We start from the raw sequence: 23790 nt of genomic DNA, 5'->3' as shown, positions 1-23790 counted from the left end.
AATTCATGGAGAAGAAGTAAAAAGTTTGAGGTTCGCCGATGACATTGTAATTCTGTCAGAGACAGCAAAGGACTTGGAAGAGCAGTTGAACGGAATGGACAGTGTCTTGAAAGGAGGATATGAGATGAACATCAACAAAAGCAAAACGAGGATAATGGAATGTGGTCGAATTAAGTCGGGTGATGCTGAGGGAATTAGATTAGGAAATGAGACACTTAAAGTAGTAAAGGAGTTTTGCTATTTGGGGAGCAAAATAACTGATGATGGTCGAAGTAGAGAGGATATAAAATGTAGACTGGCAATGGCAAGGAATGCGTTTCTGAAGAATATAAATTTGTTAACATCGAGTATTGATTTAAGTGTCAGGAAGTCGTTTCTGAAAGTATTTGTATGGAGTGTAGCCATGTATGGAAGTGAAGCATGGACTTAACTAGTTTGGACAAGAAGAGAATAGAAGCTTTCGAAATGTGGTGCTACAGAAGAATGCTGAAGATTAGATGGGTAGATCACATAACTAATGAGGAGGTATTGAATAGAATTGGGGAGAAGAGGAGTTTGTGACACAACTTGAAAAGAAGAAGTGACCGATTGGTAGGACATGTTCTGAGGCATCAAGGGATCACAAATTTAGCATTGGAGGGCAGTGTGGAGGGTAAAAATCATAGAGGGAGACCAAGAGATGAATACACTAAGCAGATTCAGAAGGATGTAGGTTGCAGTAGTTACTGGGAGGTGAAGAAGCTTGCACAGGATAGATCAGCATGGAGAGCTGCATCAAACCAGTCTCAGGACTGAAGACCACAACAACAACATATTCCATCTCATCTTCATCTATGTCCTCTTCGACTTCCATAATACTGCCCTCAAGTATATTGGCCCCGTATAGACCCTCTATATGCTCCTTCCATTTTTCTGCTTTCCCTTCTTTGCTTAGCACTGGTTTTCCATCTGAGCTCATGATATTCATACAGGTGGTCCTCTTTTATCAAAAATTCTCTTTAATTTTCCTGTAGACAGTATCTACCTTATCCCTAGTGATACATGCCTCTACATCCTTACATCTGTCCTCTAGCCACACTTGCGTAGCCATTTTGCACTTCGTGACGATCTCATTTTTGAGACGTTTGTACTCCTTTTCGCCAGATTCATTTACTGCATTTTTATATTTCGTCCTTTCAAAATTCAATATCTCCTCTGTCACTCAAGGATTTCTACTGCCGCTCGTCTGTTCAGCTATGTGATCCTCTGCTACCTTTGCTATTTCATCTCTCAAAGCTACCCATACATCTTCAACTTACTCCTTTCGCCTGTTCTTGTCAATCGTTCCCTAATGCTCTATTGAAACTCTCTACAACCTCTGGTTCTTTCAGTTTATCCATGTCCCATCTCCTTAAATTCCCACCTTTTTGCTGTTTGTTCAGTTTTAATCTACAGTCCCTAACCAATAGTTTGTGGTCAGAGTCCACACCTGCCTCTGAAAATGTCTTATAATTTAAAACTTGGTTCCTAAATCTCTGTCTTATCTTTATATAATCTATCTGAAACCTTCCAGTATCTCCAGGTCTCTTCCACATGTACAACCTTCTTTCATGATCCTTAAACCAAGTGTTAGACATCATTAAGTTATGCTCTATGCCCTGTGCTGTGTGCAAAATTCTGTGAGGCGGCTTCCTCTTTCATTCCTTTCCCTCAGTCCATATTCACCTACTACTTTTCCTTCTCTTCCTTTTCCTACTATCGAATTCCTGTCCTCCATGACTATTAAATTTTCGTCTCCCTTAACCATCTGAGTAATTTCTTTTATAACATCGTACATTTCTTCAATCTTTTCATTATCTGTGGAACTAGTTGGCATTTAAACTTATACTACTGTGGTAGGTGTGGGCTTCATGTCTATCTTGGCTACAATAATGCATTCACTATACTGTTCATAGTAGCTTATCCATGCTCCTATTTTTTATTCATTATTAAACCTAGACCTGCAATACACTTATTTGATTTTGTACTTATAATCCTAAATTCACCTGACCAGAAGTCTTGTTCCTCCTGCCACCAAACTTCACTAATACCCATGATATCTAACTTTAACCTATCCATTTCCCCTTTCAAATTTTCTAAACTACCACCACAGCAGGGGCTGTACCTCCCACAGCTGTCCCACAGCCAATCCGTTATAGTCAAAGCAGCAGAAAGAAGAAGACACCCTCTATTTATTGCAGTCTACCTCTACAATAGGAACTAGGATGTGGAAGAAAACTTCTGAAAGCAATTAAAACTGAGTGAAAGAGGGCAGCCATCAAAGGTGCACGCAACGGCAGACATCCCAACCCCAAGCGCCTTGCCTCCATCCCAAAAGTTGTGTAAAACCTTATATCTGATAATACAAACTACTTTCACACAGAAAACTGAGAACCAGTTCAAATGTCCATGAGTTGTTTGTGAATGTTAGTATGCTTAGCATGGAGATCCAGAAGGAGGGGGCATTCCACCAGGATATGAGCTACTGTTTGTAAGGCTTATTACATGAAATAAAGCTACGACTTAACCTGGTATAATCGATGTAGAGGTAACACAGGACAGTGGATTCCTTCTGGGAGGTCTCCTTGATAGTGCGGAGTTCATTAGACGGGGTATTATCCAACCAGATGTTGGTGCATTTACGAGTGAGGGGAAGTCTTTATTTGCACCCACAAATCTACAACTGAGATAGTAAAAGAGAATGTAAGGAAAGTTACCACTTCTATAGCCAAACTGTTGGCCAGTTCATTCCCTGGTATGCCGATGACATTGGACATAGAGAAAGACAACTGAATGGGCAGCATGGCTAAGGTCAGAAATAAAGTCATGAATAGCAGATAACATAGGGTGACAAGAGTAGCATCAATCAAACGCCTAACTCTGTTAATGGCTATAAGCACCACTGTAAAAACACTATATGTTCCTGCCAACAAATGTTGTTCCTGACCAGCAGGATATGAAACAGCATATCCTGTCCTACACATGGTTTTAGAGCTGTCAGTGTAAATTATGATAGCACCATGATAATTATGATAGCACCATGATACTTCTGAAGAACTGAGAGGAACACAGGCCGAAAGGCCATGGAGACAACTCAAAATTTAGATCCTTGAAATAGATCAGCCCTAATTCATGGTATGGGTACTAACCAAAGGAGGGTGCGTGGGAAAGTATGGGGAGGGAGCACATTTTAAAGGGATTAGGCTGAGGTCCTTGAAGAAATCCAACCAAAGGGCAGGTGCCATGGAGTCAATGTCCCTTGTTTGCAAGAAGAATTTTATAAACGGGATGATTAGGAAATTGTCAGATGGTGACTGCATAAGTAAGCCAGAGTTGGTTCTGTCGAAACTGAAGAGGGAAGTTCCCACTTTAGCAATGAGACTGTTTATGGGACTAGGCTGTGCAGCACCATTGGTCAGTCTTACTCCACAATGATTGGCTGGGTCCAACAATTTCAATGCTGACCGTGTTGCTAAGCCATGAACCTGGCAACCATCAGGACGAGACCCAAGGTCCAGTAAATATGGAGGAGGTTAGGGTGATCTGTACACCAAGATGTGTCGACAAGGAAGCAAGGAGTGGTAAACTTTTACATACTGCTAGTCTTTAATTAACATATATGGATAGCCATGTCAGCTTTTTATCAAAGAGGAGTTCCAAAATTCAATACTGTACAAAACTGTCAAAGCACTGAGTATTTGAGTAGAGGTCTGGGTCAGGACAGACCATGGTACGATGACAGAAATGCATTACTCACATTTTAGCAGGAGAGAATTCGAAGCCATGGGAAACCATCTAAGTGGAGACCTTTCAGAGGCCACCTTGCAGCTAATGTTCAGCCAAGGCTACATACTGGGAACTATGACAAATGCAAAAGTTGTCGACATACAGCACGGAGAAACCAGAGGTCTAATAGAGGTTACTAGCCCACTGACTGCAAGAGGAAGAGCATGACACTCAGCACGGAGCCCTGCAAGATACCATTCTCAATCAATGTGAAGCCGAGTGATGTACCACCTTAGGACCAAAACAACTAGTGGGATAAAAATGATGAATAAAAATAGATAAGGAACATCATAAGTCCCAGTCATGGAGTGCAGGTAAAACGTGATGGCGTCAAGTGGTGGTGCATGCCTTATGTAGGCCAAAAAAGGTTGCCATGAAAAGTGTTGGCATTTAGAAAACTGCCTGATGGATTGCTGTCTCCAACCTACTCTGACAGTTGGTTGTGAACCATACTGGAAACCACACTAATGGGGAGACAAATGGAACTGTGGTTGAAAAAAGCAGCATAATCATTAGGCTACCATTCTTTCAAGCAGTTTGCAGAGCACATTGGTGAGGCTAACTGGTTGATAGCAGTCAATGAACATTGGGTTTCTGCCTGGTTTAAAGATTGGGACAATGATACTATCTTGCACTGTGAAGGGAAAAGATCATCAAGCAAAATATTGTTGAGAAGCCTGAGAAGATACAGTTTTTTGAGTAACATTTAGATGTTGAATCATCTGATTATCAATCTAATCAGGACCTGGGACAATATCAGGTGAGGAGCCAAGAGGATGAAGTAGTTCCCAGTCGGTGAAAGGTTCATTATGTAATATTGCATGATGGGGTGTAAAGAACAGGGGGGATATCTTCAACTTATCTTTTATACATTCGAAACATTGCCACATAAAAAGAGGTGAGGCGTTTGGCAAGAACCAAAACATCAGTAAATATGCTGCCATGAAGGAGGTGACCCAGGACATTTGTTGGTCTTTGGTGGCCGAGTAGTCTAAGGAGACTGACCCACACAAGGAATGAAGATGTACCCCTTTCCAAGAAGGAGACATATCACTCCCAGCATTCCTTGTTACTGCATTTCATCATATAGCAAGCCTTCGTCCACAGATGCTGCCAAGTGATGAGGATGATGCTTGAGATGTTGCAGTGCCCTCTGGCAATCCTGACTAGCTGTTGGATTGTCTTTGGTCCACTATGGCACCAGCAAGCTGAGTTTTGCACAAGTGATGCTTTCTAAATACGTGCTGATTTGAAGACAGAAACTTTTTTGTCTCAAGGAAATTTATTATATTCTAATTTACAATAAACTCAATAATCCTGCAGCTAACCAAAGTTAAGGATATTGGTCTGTAATTTACGGGCCTGTTCTTTTACGCTCCTTATATATAGGAGTCATCTGCACTTTTTTCCAGTTGCTTAGGGCTTTGCACTGGGTGACAAATTCATGATAAATGCAAGGTGTCAACGTCAAAGAGTACTCTATGTAAAATCAAACTGGGGCGCCACCCATGCGTTTGACTTATTTGTTTTCAATACTTTTTAAGTTGCTGCTCAACACCAGGTATGCCTATTTCTATGTCCTCATATCCTCCATGTGGAAGTCAGTATGATGTGTTCAACTGTTGATGCTATTAAAGAAAAGCAATTTATATTCATATCCTCCTATCTTCCTGTCAGAAGACATACTGTTGCAAGTGTTTCACAAAGTCATCAGACATTATGTTGTAAAAATGTGTAGGTTTACCCAAGTGCAGAAGCATGTGGAATAAAGAAAGGCACCTCTCTTGGACAAAGATGGTCTGCGTGGTTTTGTAAGGGCTGAGGAGAAAACCTATGGGTGAGAAAGAAAAATGTTCAGTATCTATATTGAGCCAACATGAGGTCCCATACACGCAACAGTCCTACCATCAAGTCACAACAGCAATTTAATACGTGCCACACCCACCACACTGGAAAGGACCTTTTGCTACCTCATCACATATTTGGCAACAACATAGGAGAGACAGACAGGATCAAAGATTCACAGAAAACTGGGGTCTGTGAGTAACTGAACACTGTTGAACTCGTGTACAGAATAATTGCACAACTACCTTGCAAATTGCACTAGACAAATGACAATTTTTAACTAATGTTTGTGGGGTGTTTAATGAGTGATCTAATATGTATTAGGAAAATGCATTATAAATTAAGTAACCGATTTGTTAAGTTGAAAAAGTTATTGATGATTCTGTCTGGAATAAAAAGTCTTGGTTGTCATGACAAATGTGATACATTTTTTTTGTTACTAGCAAAGAACGTGTTTTTACTAAAAATATGATCTGCCTGCAATTTGATCAATACTGCTTAACATTACATACTTATAGCTATTTGTCCCCTCAATTAATAAAAAAAGATTACGTTCCTATCATACTCTTGGTTACTCAGAATCAAATGTTGCCCTGCCATCTTAATTACTCACCACTGTTTGTAGCAATATTTGCTTCCACGTAATTGAATAGTTTTACCCTCACAATTTCAATTTTTTCATATCTGAAAAAAATTCTACCAAAGTTACACTTGTAGAATATCTATAAAATAAAAACAGTGAATTCTGAAAGAAGAAAATATTAGCAGCAACAGCAAAAACTACTGCCATCTCCTTCAGTGTTAGCACTATATATGAATTACATACTGCATGCACAATGTAAATGGACATTTAATTGCACAATCACTCAGTAATTACTTACTTTCAGTCGGTTGATCATAGCTTCTTCAGCATCCATTGACTGACTCTGCTGATGTATTAATCTTTTGGCTAACATCCTTGAATAAAATTTCTGGAAGACATCTTTATCATCAATGTACTTAAATATTGTTATGGACTGTGCTAGCCGATCATCTATTTCTGTGTCTGACATCCCTTTTGCTGACTTTCTCAATAGAGAGTCACAGTATTTTGCTAGCTGAAATACAAGAAAAGCAATATAACTATTGAAAGCTCTACCATATATTTCACTACAATTTATCTGCAGTGAAATGCCAGCACATACACGAACACACAGCAGAATATGCCTATGTCCAGAAGCAGTAAGGATAATGGAACAAGCAAAATAGTGAGGACTTCCATAAAAGCAGGTAGAAAACTGGAGATTAAATGCCCAGATTTGTCCACACTGTGAAATACAGATCACCATTCACCTTCAACAAGAAGATTGAGACTTAGATAACCAGGTTATTCTGAAATCCCGTATGAGTGATGGGACAGGCACAAGGACTTAGCATAGCACTGAAGCTCTGGTAGATAAAAGAAACTTTCATTGGTGATTCAGAGAGGGAGAAAAAATGATCCAGGGAGACATTAGAAGCAAACACAGCACTGTATATGCCAGAGAAGTAACAAAAATGTTTAGAATCAGCAAATCTAAAAATAGGATCAACACAGAATGGCTGAAAGCAAATTGGGCTCTAATGAGAACCACATATAAAACAATGGTCAGTTTTAAATTATATTAATTATAATCATTTGACAAAGGAGGGAGGGGAAAGTAGATAAGAAGAATAGGGGAAAATCATCATTTGAATACTCAACTGGCCAATAAATTTGAATTAACTACAACCTTGGAAAAATGAGTGTATACAAACAAGAGTAATGAAATTAGAGACAGCTGATATGTTGGAGACACCTGTCATCACAATGAATGGAATAGATTGGTGTGCCATGTGACAGGGATGTCATCAGACACTGCACTGGTCACCAGTGTGAAGTTGTGTACCAGATAGGCACAATGCCTAATATCAGCGCATTTTATAATGGCCAGATTGTGTATCTCAAAGCACAACACACTCCACTTCTGAGGTTGCTGCTGTGAACAACACCAGAGTTAGCTTCTGTGGGCAACATGTTGACAACTGCAGTCACCTTCTACTGCAATCCATCAATTCACTCACCAATTCAATGCTAGAAAATAACAACTAGTGAAAAGCCATGACATCCAGAACTACTACCATGGAATACTGCAGCAACTATATTACACACTTATGCGAATGCTGATTCCGCATATTATCCTGACACAGCTGAGATCAGTAGCTCCTTCCCTTCCCTTCCCTTCTGTTTCCTTTCCCCACCTTTGATTTACGTAATATCTCACATACATTCATCTGCTCATACTGTCATAGTGCACAGAGATTAGCATGGAAGCAGGAACACTGGCACTGGACACTATCAGCATGAAGAGAGATCACCTGAACTGAAGAGTCTCACTACATTTAGTTGCATCCCAAGGCACAATACAGATGCAACAAATGTCACCCAAGGGAATACTTCTTGTTTGCCAACAGGGCAGCATTCAGGCAGCAGTCGAGGCAATTTGTGCAGATTTTGTGGATGATATTTACACGGGATGAAATGGCACACCTAATACTCCTGTCATTGTCACACACACCAGTAAATGTCACTGCAACCTAATGTTGGATCACGTGCATTTGTTTGTTCTACTACAGCGCTCTGCAGGTAACCCGTACCTCCAACACGATGTTACACCACACGATTAGTCCCAGATTGACCTAGAATGGGTTGAGGAACAGGCTACAGACATGAGGATGCTTTTGGCTGAGAGAATGTTGAAATCAACAACCTGGCTCACATTCATGGTAACCTGAATGAGCGAGTCCATGCCATGGCCCCAAAAGCATCCCCAAAACACCACAGAACCACATCTGGTCATCTTGCTGGACCATCAATGCACTTTTCAAGAGGCAAAATCATGACATGTACGACCACACTACAAGCCTCCACCCAGCTGCTATCAGCTGTCAATGTTGTTTCACCTACAGCTTTATGTACCACTGTAAGGAACGGCCTCTTGTGAAGGACCCAGCTGGAAATGCCCACTGCATGCAGGTCCCTCTGCAACATTCACTTGTAAATTGCTGAGAAGGTCCTGCATTTATTAGCAGCAGTAATTCCTGTTAAACTTGAGACTGTCACTAACAAAATGTGACACGTCTCTGGCCCTCGGCAGGATGTTTTTATCACTGCAGTTCTTGCACCATATTACAAGGATGTGGATCGTACACAATTCCTTGTACAAACATTGGATAGTCCGCATTGATGCACCAACAAAATCTGGCAACTTCATTCACGGTATGGTCATGCGCATGTCCAAACACAATAGCCTCTTTCCCCTATTCTCACATCTCCGTGTCAACCAACATTAATGCACTGACTTCGCACAACTGACCACCACATACACATGACTACCATGGCATATATCAGCAGTAGTGTCATTCCATGTCAGTTCAACCAGGGCTACAGCTCATAGTCTCAGATTTGACTGAAATTCAGTACACTAATTTTACCATGTGTGGAACACTCGTGTACAAAGTATTAGTTTCCCCTGCTAATTAGTTCCAGAATTATGACCTGTGAAAGAAGGTGGCGCGACCCGGAAATTGCAACCCACATCTGGCAATCTATCTTCAGACCCAACTTCAGGTCTTAATAACTTTGGAACCATTCCACACAGTCCAGTGAAATTTTTACAACCCAGTAACATCCATTTAGAGAACACACTCCAAGAATCAAAACACCAACAACATATTTCTGAGGGAAAATAAAAAATGTAATACGTTAAAAGGTACATATTGTAGGTGCCCTCTATGCCAAATATAATTCACTCAAAAAGGGTATAATTTTTTGTGGTAAGCTTAATGTGGCCTAAACACACCCAGACCTCATCATGCCCCTATCAGTCATACAAACAGAGTTACATGTGCACGAAATTACAAAAATTTGAAAAATTACCTGAAAAACCTGGATTTTCGAAGTGTGGTAGCACAAAAGGGACAAGTGGTATCCAAGCTAAATTTCACACACTGCATAAGTAGACCATAATGATATATATCTCAAAATTTCAGCATGTTATTGCAAGACATTTGTGTACAATGGTAGTTGACAGTTGTATTTGGTGATGTGGCCATTGTTCTACAACACAATTTTGTAAAAACATTTCATAAACTGTTCTGCCTCTTCTTATCATCTCCCACAACTGGTTAATCACTAAGCAATGACATATAGGCAGATTAACACAACCTATCATTAATGTTTACTGCAGCGTAAACTGCTAAAAACCAGTCGATTGTTCTTCGAACAGAAGTTCTCCTACACTTTAGCTACTGTACTCTGTACATTGAGTGGCAAATTGTACTGTCTTCCTGACACTGTGGTAGGAAATGGAACTGTCATAAGAATATGTTCAAAAGGAATCCAACATCTGTCTGCCAAATGTGGCCAATGAAATGATCTTGCTGGTGCCATGAAGTTCACAAATACATCACCTTCTGCTTCACAGCACTCTGCAACATATCCTAAGTACCATTTGTCATCATAAACAGCAATAACATAGCAACCTGGTTGTATGTTGCTGCTTTTGCTTCTGAATCCTGAGTCAGACACACTGTGAAGACACATGATGTGCATGAACCTATAGTTATAACCAGTCTGCTCATCTGCACATTGTCAGAGTCCGCTGGAGAGAAGTGATGATGGCTCCTTGTGCCTGCAACAGTTTTAAAGTGTTCTAGTCCGCTTTTTAGCAACTCTTCGACTGATTTCACCTCATCTTTCGAAACATAGAATGATTGTGTAGTGTCGGCAGACTTGCCAACACTACGTACACTAATTGAAAGAGGCGGCCAAGATGCACGCGCTAACTCACGAAGGATGGAGTGAGGTCTGAAACAGGATACGTTATGACTGCTATAAAGAAAATACGTAGCTTTGGAATATACTTAACTTTTAATCACTCCTTGTGATACATCTCTCTTGACTATACAAATGAGACTCGTAAGATACATGCACTGATACAATTGGCGCCTTGCTAGGTTGTAGCCATTAACTTAGCTGAAGGCTATTCTAACTGTCTCTCGGCAAATGAGAGAAAGGCTTCGTCCGTATAGTCACTAGCAACATCGTCGTACAACTGGGCTGAGTGCTAGTACGTCTCTCGAGACCTGCTGTGTGGTGGCGCTCGGTCTACGATCACACAGTGGCGACACGCGGGTCCGACATGTACTAAGGGACCGCGGCCGATTTAAGCTACCACCTAGCAAGTGTGGTGTCTGGCGGTGACACCACAGATTGTATGCCAGAGATATTTTCCTGTGCCCAGGTAAATAATTGAAGAGGTGTTAGAATGTGACCTTCTGTAGGGTGCTACAGACTAGCTCATCGCTAAATGGTAGCACCAATACCATCACATACATTTTTACCATGACTTGTTGCGAAAAAATTCCATTCTGCGTGAATCTGAAAATCATGGTAATGCATGCATAAATTTTTGAGAGTTTTACAGTTTTTGTACTGACTAGCTGCACCATCACTGAAGTACTTTGCAAAATGTATGTGAGGCAGCTTGTTTTTCACATATGCCATGACAGTGCAAATGTGGGCATGAACTGCAATGGCATCATGAATTAAACAGTCACTAAAAACGCACATGTTCATGACAGACACATCACCTGATTCACCTCTATAGTAAATCGCAAATGGCTGGAGAGTTGCTTGACTGTTGTCCCTATGATATCCTTGGATGGCATCTTGAACTATAAATGCATAATTTTCAGAAAACTCTAGTATTACTATAATTTCATCTTATTTCAAATTATCCTTACAAAACTGGAGATAAGCCAATTGAGCTGTTGCTGTGAAACTGTGTGTGTTCAGTTTGTCTGTTTTTTGACAACACATTTCAACAAAATCTTCCACTGTACTTTGCTTTGTTTCAAGACTTGTGTGATCCATGTGTGTCCACTGTTTATAAGAAACAAGTTCATCATCATCCATAAGGAGTTCACCATACAGTTTGTTATTCATATGTTCTGCAAGGTTTGCCTTACGAGGACACTTTTCACACCTGTGTATCATGCACTGGTAGGAAATGATGTCACACACTAGCAGCTTCATTGCACCTTTGTAATCCAGACCAGAATACTTTATAGCAGCAAACATCAGCTTAGCATTTTGATGGGTCTCATATACACAAACATTGTGTGTGCCCCTTGCACTTACAGGCACAACCCATTTTGGCCGAAGATTGAAAAAAGATGATAAACCTACTTCGGTATTGGGATACTTTTCCTTGAATTCTATATATAGTTCTGATATGTTGCATAGCAACAGTCCTTTTTGCATCTGTACACGTACGTATCCCATTTTCACTGTTACAGTCTTTTTTTCCAGGGATTATTCAGTTGTAGTCATTATTTTCATAAAACTCCAACACTAGCACCTTTATTTCTGAACTCAATTGCTCACCCTGAGCCTGCTGAAGTTGTGGAAGCACTCCTTGGGTTGCTTTTATTTTCCTAGCTTGCTTTACCATATATGTAGAAACATTGAATTCCTTTGCAGGGTAGTCAATAGACCAGCTGGAAGGTGCAAGGGTAAGAATAGCTATTTTTTTCTGGCGTGTGGATATGGCACATTTTTCTTTCAAATCATGCACAATTTCGTCCAAATCAGAGCATTTCTTGCATGATTTCTGCTCCTTTGGAGCAGATAGTTCTTCCTCTTCCACCATTAGAGTGTAAACTATTTTGTGTTTTAATTCCATTTGAGCTTCTTGTAGTTTTCTTCTACCACAGCTGGGCCTGTCTCTCTTCCCAACTTTGTGTGTCTTCATGGGAGACAAACCAAGAGCAGTCACTGAAGTATTTAACTGCTCATCCGCTGTGGTTGTAGGTGGCTGATACTCTTCGTAACTGTCACGTAAATTATCAGAATATTCTTCACTTTTTAACAGTGTAACACACCTCGAACATAAATTTGGCCTGGTTTCATGTTAAGTCCCATGCACTGACTCACTTTCAATATTGATTTTATATCAATTTCTCTCAGGCTACACTTCACTGTCTTCTTATAAATCTGAAATGGATCAAAACAACTTCTTTGTAAGAAAGAATACTTATCCAGAAATACTTTCATATGATGATAACAAACACTAAAGTTTCCTGGAACTGTACTTCTTGTGCCCACAGGGTGTATCCCAGATCTCCATAGCAACAAATCTTGGTCTGATTCATCCAGATCATACAGTACAAAGCGAATGCCACATTTTGTTCCATATGTTGTTTTATGACATTCAGATGCTTGTGCTTTACCAATACTGCAACTTGTTTGAACAAAAGCACCACTAGTACACTCTTCTGCCTCCATACTGACTTTGCACAACAGTAATGACCAGTCTGAACTGGAATCTTAAAAACATGAGTAACCTGTAATTGTTGGTTTCATTTGTTGTTCCTGCCTAACAATGATTCATTCTGTCCCTGAAAACTACCATTGTTTAACTTTGTTGCCTAATGATTACCAACAATTGCTGCAGCTTTATCTGAAACAAGCTGTCTGCATCATCACTATTACTTGCTAAATCGTGTTATAAGAAACGTAACCAAATACATCTCTGTCAACTTTTATTGTACACAAATCCCTTGCAATAACAAATTGAAATTTTGCCACATATTATATTATGGTCTACTTATTCAGTGTTTGAAATTTGGCTTGGATATCACTTGTCCCTTTTGTGCTACCACACTTAGAAAATTCATGTTTTTCAGGTAATTTTTCTAATTTTTGTATTTTCGTGGGCTTATAACTCTGTTTGTGTGACTGATATGGGCATGATGAGTTCTGTGTGGGTCTGAAGATAGATTTCCAGATGCGGGCTGCAATTTCCGGGTCATGCCACCTTCTTTCACAAGCCATAATTCTGGAACTAATTGGCAGGGGAACTTAAAATTTTGTACATGAGTGTTCCGCACTTGGTAGCATTGGCAAACTAAATTTCAGCCAAATCTGAAACTATCAGCTGAATCATCATCTCAAATTGGTTGAATTGACATGGAATGACCCAGTAGAGGTTCATACAATCACCTGGCACCAGTTATACACGTGTACAAGCACTCCGAAGGAAGCAGTGTGCTCTTTAAGGGAGGTGAGTAATACTTTGTCTAGTGAGTTTAGTTTTCATTAAATATGCACTGCACTTTCCTAGAACTAAGTCCTCCAATCATCATCTCTACTACTAATTTTATATGAGTGTTTCATTTTATATAATATCTTATTATTAACCCTAAATAGTTTAATGATGCGACAAGCTCCAGAAGTTCATCATTATTCTTGTAATTGAATATTATCAAATTCTTTATCTTTGTTACAGGCATTATCTTGCATTTATTCACATTGAAAGAGAGTTTTCAGTTGTTACACCACTTAGAAAAACTGCCAAAGGTGCTCTGCATTGCTTACATTCATGTAGTGAAAATACCTTCCTGTAGACCATAGCATCAACACTGGACAATTTCAAAGTGATGTTAACCTTATCTGCTACATATATCATCTACATATATACTCCACGAGCAGTGGATGGTAGAGGGTACATTGTATCACTACCAGTCATTTCCCTTCCCATTCCACTTGTAAACATACTGCATCTGAGCGTAATCCATTTCCTTGGGGCTCACTCACTGTTACTTTTGTTTTTGTTAAAGATTCTCTGTCCAACTTAACATAATGAATTTTACTAGCTAAAAATTGTTCAAGACATCACATATTTATGGAAACACTCCATAGGCTCATACTTCTGTTTTCAGTCGACAATGTGGTACAGTATCACACCCCTTTCGGGAATCTACTAATACAGATTTTCTACATCTACATATATACTCCATGAGCAGTGGATGGTGGAGGGTACATTGTATCACTACCAGTCATTTCCCTTCCCATTCCACTTGTAAACACACTGCATCTACTATTTGCAATATATCATGTGTGAATAAAATGAGCTGTTTTTAACACACATGGTTTTTCCTGAATCCATTCTGATTCTCTGCGAGAAGCTTCTGTCCTTCACTTACATTATAATGTTCAAGCTTGGAATACATTCTAGGACGCAGCAACATATAGACATGATCAATATTTGTCGATAGCTCTGGATTAGAACCTGTTCCGATTTTTGACACAGTAGTGATGTGGTATTTTCCATTCACATGGGACTGTTTGTTGCACAAGAGTGTCTCATTAAAAATTAACTAAGCGAGGTCATCAGTCTCATTGGATTAAGGAAGGATGGGGAAGGAAGCTGCCCATGCCCTTTCGAAGGAACCACCCCAGCATTTGCCTGGAGCGGTGGTAGTAGTAGTAGTAGTAGTAGTAGTAATGATGACATTAATGACAGTGGAAGATATAAAAAGAACTTATAGGTGTACACAAAATAAATGTTTTCTGATAGTGCAAGTTCTGGGGAAAGGAAATTTAAGGCGAAACGCCAGCTAAGAACACAGGGAAATGAGCAATATTTGGTTAGAATGATGTACAAGGAGTGAGGACTGCATCCACATGCATTCCACATTAATTCTGTCATCAGAATTGCCAATTACCGTGTATAGTCCACACTTGACTTGGGCAACTTTACACAATCCCACCCTGCAGAGTAGGTTAAGAAATCAACAACCAGCTCATTGCAGAATTAACGAAGTCATTAAGCTCCACACTCCAAGTCCCTAGTTTCTCCTCAGAATGATGCTGAAATTATACAGCTGTACTGAGACCCCACAAGCAAGAGAAGCCATCTTCACCCTTACCCAAAACTCCAAAAAGAATGGAGAATGGTCTCTGACAGAGGTTGTTAGTGTCAACGTGAGAGACAATCTGCAGCTGACAGCAATCTATGCTCTCAATTGGTCTTGAGAGCTCAGTACACAATCAGTGTTCCCTGCTGAGCACAGTGACAGTGGCAGAAACTGGCAAGCTATACAAAGCATGTTTTATGCCCATGTATAATGACATTTCTGGAGACTAAAAATCTCCTCTGTAAGAATCAACATGGGTTCCACAAACAATCTTTGAGTGAAACCTGACTCACTTCATTTTGGCATAAGACCCAGAAAGCAATCAATGCTAGCAACCAAGTTGATTCCATATTCTTTGACTTACAGATGATGTTTAATACAGTCCCACATTGTTGCCCAATGAACAAAATACAAGGGTACGTAACATCAGCCCACTTTTTGCCTGCATAAGACAATTCCCAGCAAATAGAACACAGCAGGTCATTCTTAGTGAAAGGAAATTATTTTTCACATATATGGCATATTAGATAACATTTGAAGTTCCGAAACATAGGAACAGCTGCAGAGGACTGACACTTTGTGCAGAGATTGGCAGTTGACCTTCAACATAAACAAATTTAACGTATTACACATAAATTATTTTATGATTACATGGTTGCGGTAAAATCACTAGAAGCAGTCACATCTGAGAGTGTGTGTACGGAATGATTTAAAGTTGAACAAAAACTAACTGCAGGTAATGCAAGTGTCAGAGTGAGAATCATTGAAAGAATCCTCAGGAAGTGTTGGCCACTCACGAAGGAGGCACCTTACAAAATCCTCATTTGACCAATAATTTAATACTGTTCATCAGTCTGGGACCTATACCAGGTAGAGAAAATGGAAGACCCAAAGAAGAGCAGCACATTTCATCACAGGTTCATTAATAAGTGTGGGAACACCACAGAGATGTCCATCAAACTCCAGTGGTAGATGCTATCAGAGAGATGTTGTGCATAATCATGGGGTGGTTTACTGTTAAAATTCCACGAGTGTACCTTCCTAGAATAGTCAACAAATATATCACATCCTCCAGTGTTTATTGCACAAACAGACCATTAAGGTACGATTAGAGAGATTCGAGCTCACGTGGAGACTTACCAATAATCAATTTTTTCACAGACCATTCGCACCTCGGACAGGACAGGGGGAAAGAGACAGCAGTACGTAACGTACCCTCTACCATACATCCATCATATGATGCCTTGCAGGTATAGGTATATATGTAGCTGTAGCACAACAAAATAATAGCTAAACATACAAACGTTATAAATATTGAATTAAATTCACTTAAATGAAGTAAGTTAAATGAAATAAGGCAATTGGGGCTAAAGCATTGAAGATGCAATGACACGAAACGATATTAGTTATAACCATTCAGAAATGCTGAACCTAGAATGTAATCAGTATGCCGTGATAAATGAAAATTTGTACCAGACCAGACATCCAGCTTTTAGCAAGCAGTCACCTTAATAACTATGCTACCTGGGCATGCCTACAGGCTGATATAAATTCTCACTGCAATTAATGTTTCCTCCCAATACTTCCAAACACATTGAACAAGAGGTTTTCAAATTCTCATTGCAACTAATGTTTCTTTCTGTTACTTCCAAACACAAGAACAAGAGGTTTTCCCATGGAGTAGATGGGAACAACACCACTGGAAGAAACATATATTCTTTAAATATCAATAATATACTTTCCATTATTAAATTCTTACATGTTAAAAGCATGCAAAATCCTGTCACTCCTAATTCTCAAGAATTAGCATTATAATGATTGGACTGTTTACTCAAATTCACAATGCGAGGCAGGCCCCTGTGTTAAAACCTGAGTTCAACAAGCTTCAATGTGTCAAATAGGTTCATTCAAAATTTGTGTAAAATAATTCAGATATATAAGCTTCTGTTTTTGGGACAGTCAAGAACAAAGATCATTGATGTGTCATGGCTATAGCCAAATAGTTTCCGGGAAATCAAAGAACTAGTGATTTGATTAAATATTTATATAACTGGAGGGTTGTGTCATCATTAATCAAGTTGTTACCAGAATGATCAATGTATGTGGTTACCAACTTCAATTATATGGATCTGATTCTTAATGCAGACTTATTTTGTTTTCCTTATATTTATTCTTGCAAGCGAACATCAGAAACAACATCTCCTCAAGCAGTTACTAAACACAACAAAATGGGAAATCTCCTGAACTAATACCTCTTGACATTAAAATAAAGGTATTTCCTCTAGTAAAACACTATTTGAAATGGAATGACACAAAGAGGACCATTAACATGGGGAAAAGATGACAAAAAAGGACATATAAACTTAGATAAGAATGAGAACATTAATAAATGAATATTCAATTACTTTGTTGAAGGAATGCTGCACTGAGAGAATGTGACCACAATCACATTGCAACAGAGGGCTCCAAGTTTATTACTCTAGTACACACTGGACAGTGATTTCAATTTCATTGCTTCCTTGTCTTCAGTGAAATATTCAAACAAGCACATTGAATATGGTGATGTCACATCACACACATCTTGTTCATCAATACAATGACAGATTTTGACAGCAATGGAGCTCTTCCAATAGCTGATGACACCTCTTATGAACACATCTGATCAAAAAAATAGTTTGTGAATACTGATTAAATATCCAACTTTCTCTGTGCCACAGAGGGGGAGGGGGAAATCCTTGTTATAAAGTGAATTTTATCCATCTAGTGGAATCCCTATTGCATTAATAGTATCAATAGTCAGGCATTCTAACATGATGCAATATTCGACAAAACTTTAAAGGTTATTGCTGCCAAACATTTTTCTGTGACACTCTTAGCCTTCAACATTAGTCAAGTTCAGTGTTGAAAATTATTCTGCTTAAGAACATGCCTTCATCCCATTTGCAAATGCTGTGTTATGCACAATAAATGCTGGAAGTAACTAGAGAGAAAAGTGATAAAGTTGAGTGTTCCTTATCTAGTATATTGAGGAAAAGCTTTTTAAGATGGGTTCCAAACCCCAGAGCAACTTGGCATTTTCCACATAGACAGTGGCAGATGCGAATGAAGTGATAAGCAATAAAAAAATCTTAAGATCAATCAATGACTGTACCTAGTACATTGATGCTTGTCGAGTTCAGAGGGACACAGGGTCTGCCCTCCTTTCGTGGGTGTTTCAAGCAGTATGTTGTGTAACATTTGTCAGTAACTTTTATCAAGCAAAAGAGTTTACTAAATCAGTTTTCCAAACCAGAACCACAATACTCACCAATTCAGGGGAACGGCACATTATTTTTGGATTAGATTTATAATTAATAACATATGAGCACGCCTTATCTAGTGCACCCATGAAACTTTGGTCTCCAGCAAAAACATCGGTAATAAGCTCTTTGTACTTTCTATGAACAGCCAACATATTTTCCACAAACTGCGTGTGTATCTGTTGGAGAGATTGATCATAAAATTGACAAAGATAATTTTATGTACCTAAAATTCAAAGATTGTATCTTATAAACTGCTCAAAAAGGGTTTTGCACCACATGTGTACCTGAAAATGTGTAGACTTGGAATGAAGGAGAGCAGGAAATAAAAGAATAAGTCTTTTGAAACAAAAAAAAAAAGATCATTAAATAAAAAATAGCAAAAATAAAAGCATAGTCCTTCTGAAAGAACACATTTCCGCCCCTCTAAAATTACAATCTACTGCTAGGTAACATTCAGTACCATCCTGCTCTATACTGGGCATTGTTAACATGCTTGAGTCCTCCTTTAGAAACATTCCACCCATGGTGGTCAAAATGTTTCTGCTCAAGCCTGTCTCGCCCTCCAATGGTGGGCCTCCAGAGGTTATCCAGCATGTTGAGGGTGATTCCTCTGATGATGCAGTGCAGTTTCCAACTGGTCACACGTGTGCTCCAACAGTTTCACATCAGTAGATATTGCAGGCCATTTTATTTGTTTGATTCCTGCCTCCTGGAGGAAGATGTTCAAGAGATGTTAGTGATGTACCACTGCATTAGAAGCATTCAACATCTGTACACGATACCAATCCTAAACACGACTGACCCACCTCCCTGCTGAACTTATGGAACAACATCTGGAGGTTTCATACTGTTGTTCACATTGGACACCTGGAGACCAAAGTGATTGTGCGGAGAATGATGCATACACTCTAAGCTGACAGAGCTCTCCCAGATGCCTCTACTGAATTGCAATGAGAATGGAGGTTTACTTTTATCTTCACTACACAGATGGCTGTACACGGTGATTTGCTGTGGCAGAGTTGCCAATCACAAAAATATAAACTATGCAAATTGTGAGGGTGATATAAACATTTTTTGAGCAGTTTATGTGTATACTACACACAACACTTTTGTATGAATGCAGAATGTTTTATTGAGTTAAGAACTACTACTTTTCCAAAAATTCTCCTTAGATATTATTTATTATACAAGCAGAAAAAATAAATAACACGTAAATTAATACGACAGTGAAAAGACCTGGAAAGGAAAGATCAATAACTGTAAGATGTATTACCACTCTCCTTTAAGATAAAATGCTAGGTGGCTTATACCCAAATCAAGAGCAGAAACATCTCTTTACAGATACGAACTTGTATTCTTCTGATTATATACAGAACATAATCAAAATTTCTCAACATGGATTCTGCATCTAACTATTATAATGCCTCACTTAAGTAATGTTGTATTCAATTACCAAAATTGTCATCAACTCAAAATGAAAACTATGGGCAAAATGATTTTCTAATAGCATGCCCATTATCAATATTCAATTACACAGACTAGACAAAAAACTTATCACTCACGTTTTATTCCACTCATATCACTGGTATATCCTCTCCCAGGAGATGCAGGGACACTTGAAAGCAATCATGTCGTATACCAGCTACACTTCAACTTTTACATTGTCTTATGTGGAACCCTACCTGCCCCATCAATTTTATTAGTAGTTCTATCAATCTACAAATTTTCACCATAATTATTCTCTCAGTGGTCAACATTCCTCTATATCCTATCCTGCCTTCCGGTGACCAAATATCTGCTATACTTTTGTGCAGCATTATACAACCACTGCTTGCACCACGGTCAACTGTTTACCTATCACTTTCCCTTGCTGTCCCTCTTGTCTTCTAGTCCTTGTTTCTCCTCTGCCCTCCCCATATCTCCTTCCTGTTCACTTCACGCATTCCACTGAACACAATCCATGTTGTTCTTATCTGTTCCACTGACCACAACCTCTAACAGAGAGAGGCTTTAGTGCAACAAGTACAATCAATATAGCTGTGTGCAGAAGGGGGGGGGGGGGTATGTTCAAAAGTCAAAAGAATACAAGGTAAGAGTTGCCACGTACCAGCTCTTGTTTCTGCACGCAACTACCTCTGAATTCCTCGATTATATGGTGAAAGCCCTTCCATGTTCATTCCATTGGTTGTACACCACCCTTGATTTTCCAGTGTCTTACGAAAGGATAATACGTATAACCACTAGAGTCTCCTTGTGTGGTGATCTCATAATGACAACCTGACAAATGATGCTTTTGCATGTACAACCATCATTACACAGCAATTGCCAATCAGTTTATAAATCATTACAGAGTAAAAGGGACCCAAATTCCTTCAATTTGATAAGTTGTGTGTGGCATCTACCAACAGCTGCCTAACTGGTGTTATAAATGCAAATGGCTCTGAGCACTATGGGACTCAACATCTTAGGTCATAAGTCCCCTAGAACTTAGAACTACTTAAACCTAACTAACCTAAGGACATCACACACACCCATGCCCGAGGCAGGATTCGAACCTGCGACCGTAGCAGTCCCGCGGTTCCGGACTGCAGCGCCAGAACCGCACGACCACCGCGGCCGGCTTATAAGTGCAATTTGTGACTGTGACTAATTACTGCACAAAGGAAATAAAAGACCACGAATATAATAGTCCCTTTACAAAGTGATATTATTTCATCCAAAGGATTTATAATATCAACACAGTTAATTTTTTCTAGTGAAAAGTAACTCTGCAAGCACAACTCAAAAGGAATGTACACTCCTGGAAATTGAAATAAGAACACCGTGAATTCATTGTCCCAGGAAGGGGAAACTTTATTGACACATTCCTGGGGTCAGATACATCACATGATCACACTGACAGAACCACAGGCACATAGACACAGGCAACAGAGCATGCACAATGTTGGCACTAGTACAGTGTATATCCACCTTTCGCAGCAATGCAGGCTGCTATTCTCCCATGGAGACGATCGTAGAGATGCTGGATGTAGTCCTGTGGAACGGCTTGCCATGCCATTTCCACCTGGCGCCTCAGTTGGACCAGCGTTCGTGCTGGACATGCAGACCGCGTGAGACGACGCTTCATCCAGTCCCAAACATGCTCAATGGGGGACAGATCCGGAGATCTTGCTGGCCAGGGTAGTTGACTTACACCTTCTAGAGCACGTTGGGTGGCACGGGATACATGCGGACGTGCATTGTCCTGTTGGAACAGCAAGTTCCCTTGCCGGTCTAGGAATGGTAGAACGATGGGTTCGATGACGGTTTGGATGTACCGTGCACTATTCAGTGTCCCCTCGACGATCACCAGTGGTGTACGGCCAGTGTAGGAGATCGCTCCCCACACCATGATGCCGGGTGTTGGCCCTGTGTGCCTCGGTCGTATGCAGTCCTGATTGTGGCGCTCACCTGCACGGCGCCAAACACGCATACGACCATCATTGGCACCAAGGCAGAAGCGACTCTCATCGCTGAAGACGACACGTCTCCATTCGTCCCTCCATTCACGCCTGTCGCGACAACACTGCAGGCGGGCTGCACGATGTTGGGGCGTGAGCGGAAGACGGCCTAACGGTGTGCGGGACCGTAGCCCAGCTTCATGGAGACGGTTGCGAATGGTCCTCGCCGATACCCCAGGAGCAACAGTGTCCCTAATTTGCTGGGAAGTGGCGGTGCGGTCCCCTACGGCACTGCGTAGGATCCTACGGTCTTGGCGTGCATCCGTGCGTCGCTGCGGTCCGGTCCCAGGTCGACGGGCACGTGCACCTTCTGCCGACCACTGGCGACAACATCGATGTACTGTGGAGACCTCACGCCCCACGTGTTGAGCAATTCAGCGGTACGTCCACCCGGCCTCCCGCATGCCCACTATACGCCTTCGCTCAAAGTCCGTCAACTGCACATACGGTTCACGTCCACGCTGTCGCGGCATGCTACCAGTGTTAAAGACTGCGATGGAGCTCCGTATGCCACGGCAAACTGGCTGACACTGACGGCGGCGGTGCACAAATGCTGCGCAGCTAGCGCCATTCGACGGCCAACACCGCGGTTCCTGGTGTGTCCGCTGTGCCGTGCGTGTGATCATTGCTTGTACAGCCCTCTCGCAGTGTCCGGAGCAAGTATGGTGGGTCTGACACACCGGTGTCAATGTGTTCTTTTTTCCATTTCCAGGAGTGTATAATGGTATGTAAATATAAATGGTATCAAACAAGGAGAATGAAACACATTAGGAGAGTATCCACATCTCTGGCGAACAGATTCTGCAATTACGCACTACATAACCCATTAGAGCATATCAGTACATACTTTTTTCAGCAATACCAACAACTTAGATCTAACATTAAACATGAATATTTGCTAGCATCACTCCTAGAGGATATATGCACTTACATTTTCATTCTTCTTTTTAATAAATGGGATGCAACTGGAGTTCACTTGAGCACTATTTTTCACGATTAATAACATGTATACAGATTACTGCAATGTAAGATACATCATACCACCACAGACAAATGTCAATACTAGAGCATCAACATGGTAAAGGTAAGATTTTATGAATTTTTGACTTTGTTTTCAAATATGCCTGGGAGGGGGGGTTCAAATCAGTATATGCTTGGGATCTTACAAGAAGATCAAGATTTTAATCATTTAAACTGCCAAGAGGGACACTTTTTTTTTTTTTTTGCCCCCCCCAAACATTTGTAACACTTAAATAATAATATCTGCAATGAGAATATGTTCATCACAGCTCTCTCTCTCTCTCTCTCTCTCTCTCTCTCTCTCTCTCTCTCAGGAATTTAACATTATACATGAATACACTCAAATTAAATAAGGACAATTTTCATGTCAATAGCTATGACAAGCAACTCTGATTATAATAGTGTAAGCTGAAAGTAACACAGTGTTGGAAATAATTATCAAAGTAAACCAGAGCACCTCACTAGCATCTTGCACCAGTAAGGCAGTAACAATTTCATCCTGAAAATTGTGAATCAACTGGGCGCTAAAATTTTTGAAGAATGTCATAGTCACCAGG

At 40.2% G+C, this 23790-nt stretch overlaps 1 protein-coding gene across 2 annotated transcripts in view; it reads right to left on the bottom strand.

The window, feature by feature from the left end:
- Positions 1-23790, bottom strand: part of LOC126248575 (cullin-2) — a 190678-nt gene that overhangs the window by 121005 nt on the left and 45883 nt on the right. For both annotated transcript variants that reach the window (XM_049949681.1, XM_049949680.1), the window contains exons 8-9: positions 18719-18889; positions 6531-6746 (exon numbers count right to left, since the gene is read on the bottom strand). In XM_049949681.1, the coding sequence (XP_049805638.1) occupies positions 6531-6746; positions 18719-18889 (387 nt within the window). The remainder of the gene's footprint in view (positions 1-6530; positions 6747-18718; positions 18890-23790) is intronic.

The sequence above is a fragment of the Schistocerca nitens genome, chromosome 3, assembly GCF_023898315.1.
Source record: "Schistocerca nitens isolate TAMUIC-IGC-003100 chromosome 3, iqSchNite1.1, whole genome shotgun sequence".
Taxonomy (NCBI): domain Eukaryota; kingdom Metazoa; phylum Arthropoda; class Insecta; order Orthoptera; family Acrididae; genus Schistocerca; species Schistocerca nitens.
This window is presented reverse-complemented; position numbering and strand designations above follow the sequence as displayed.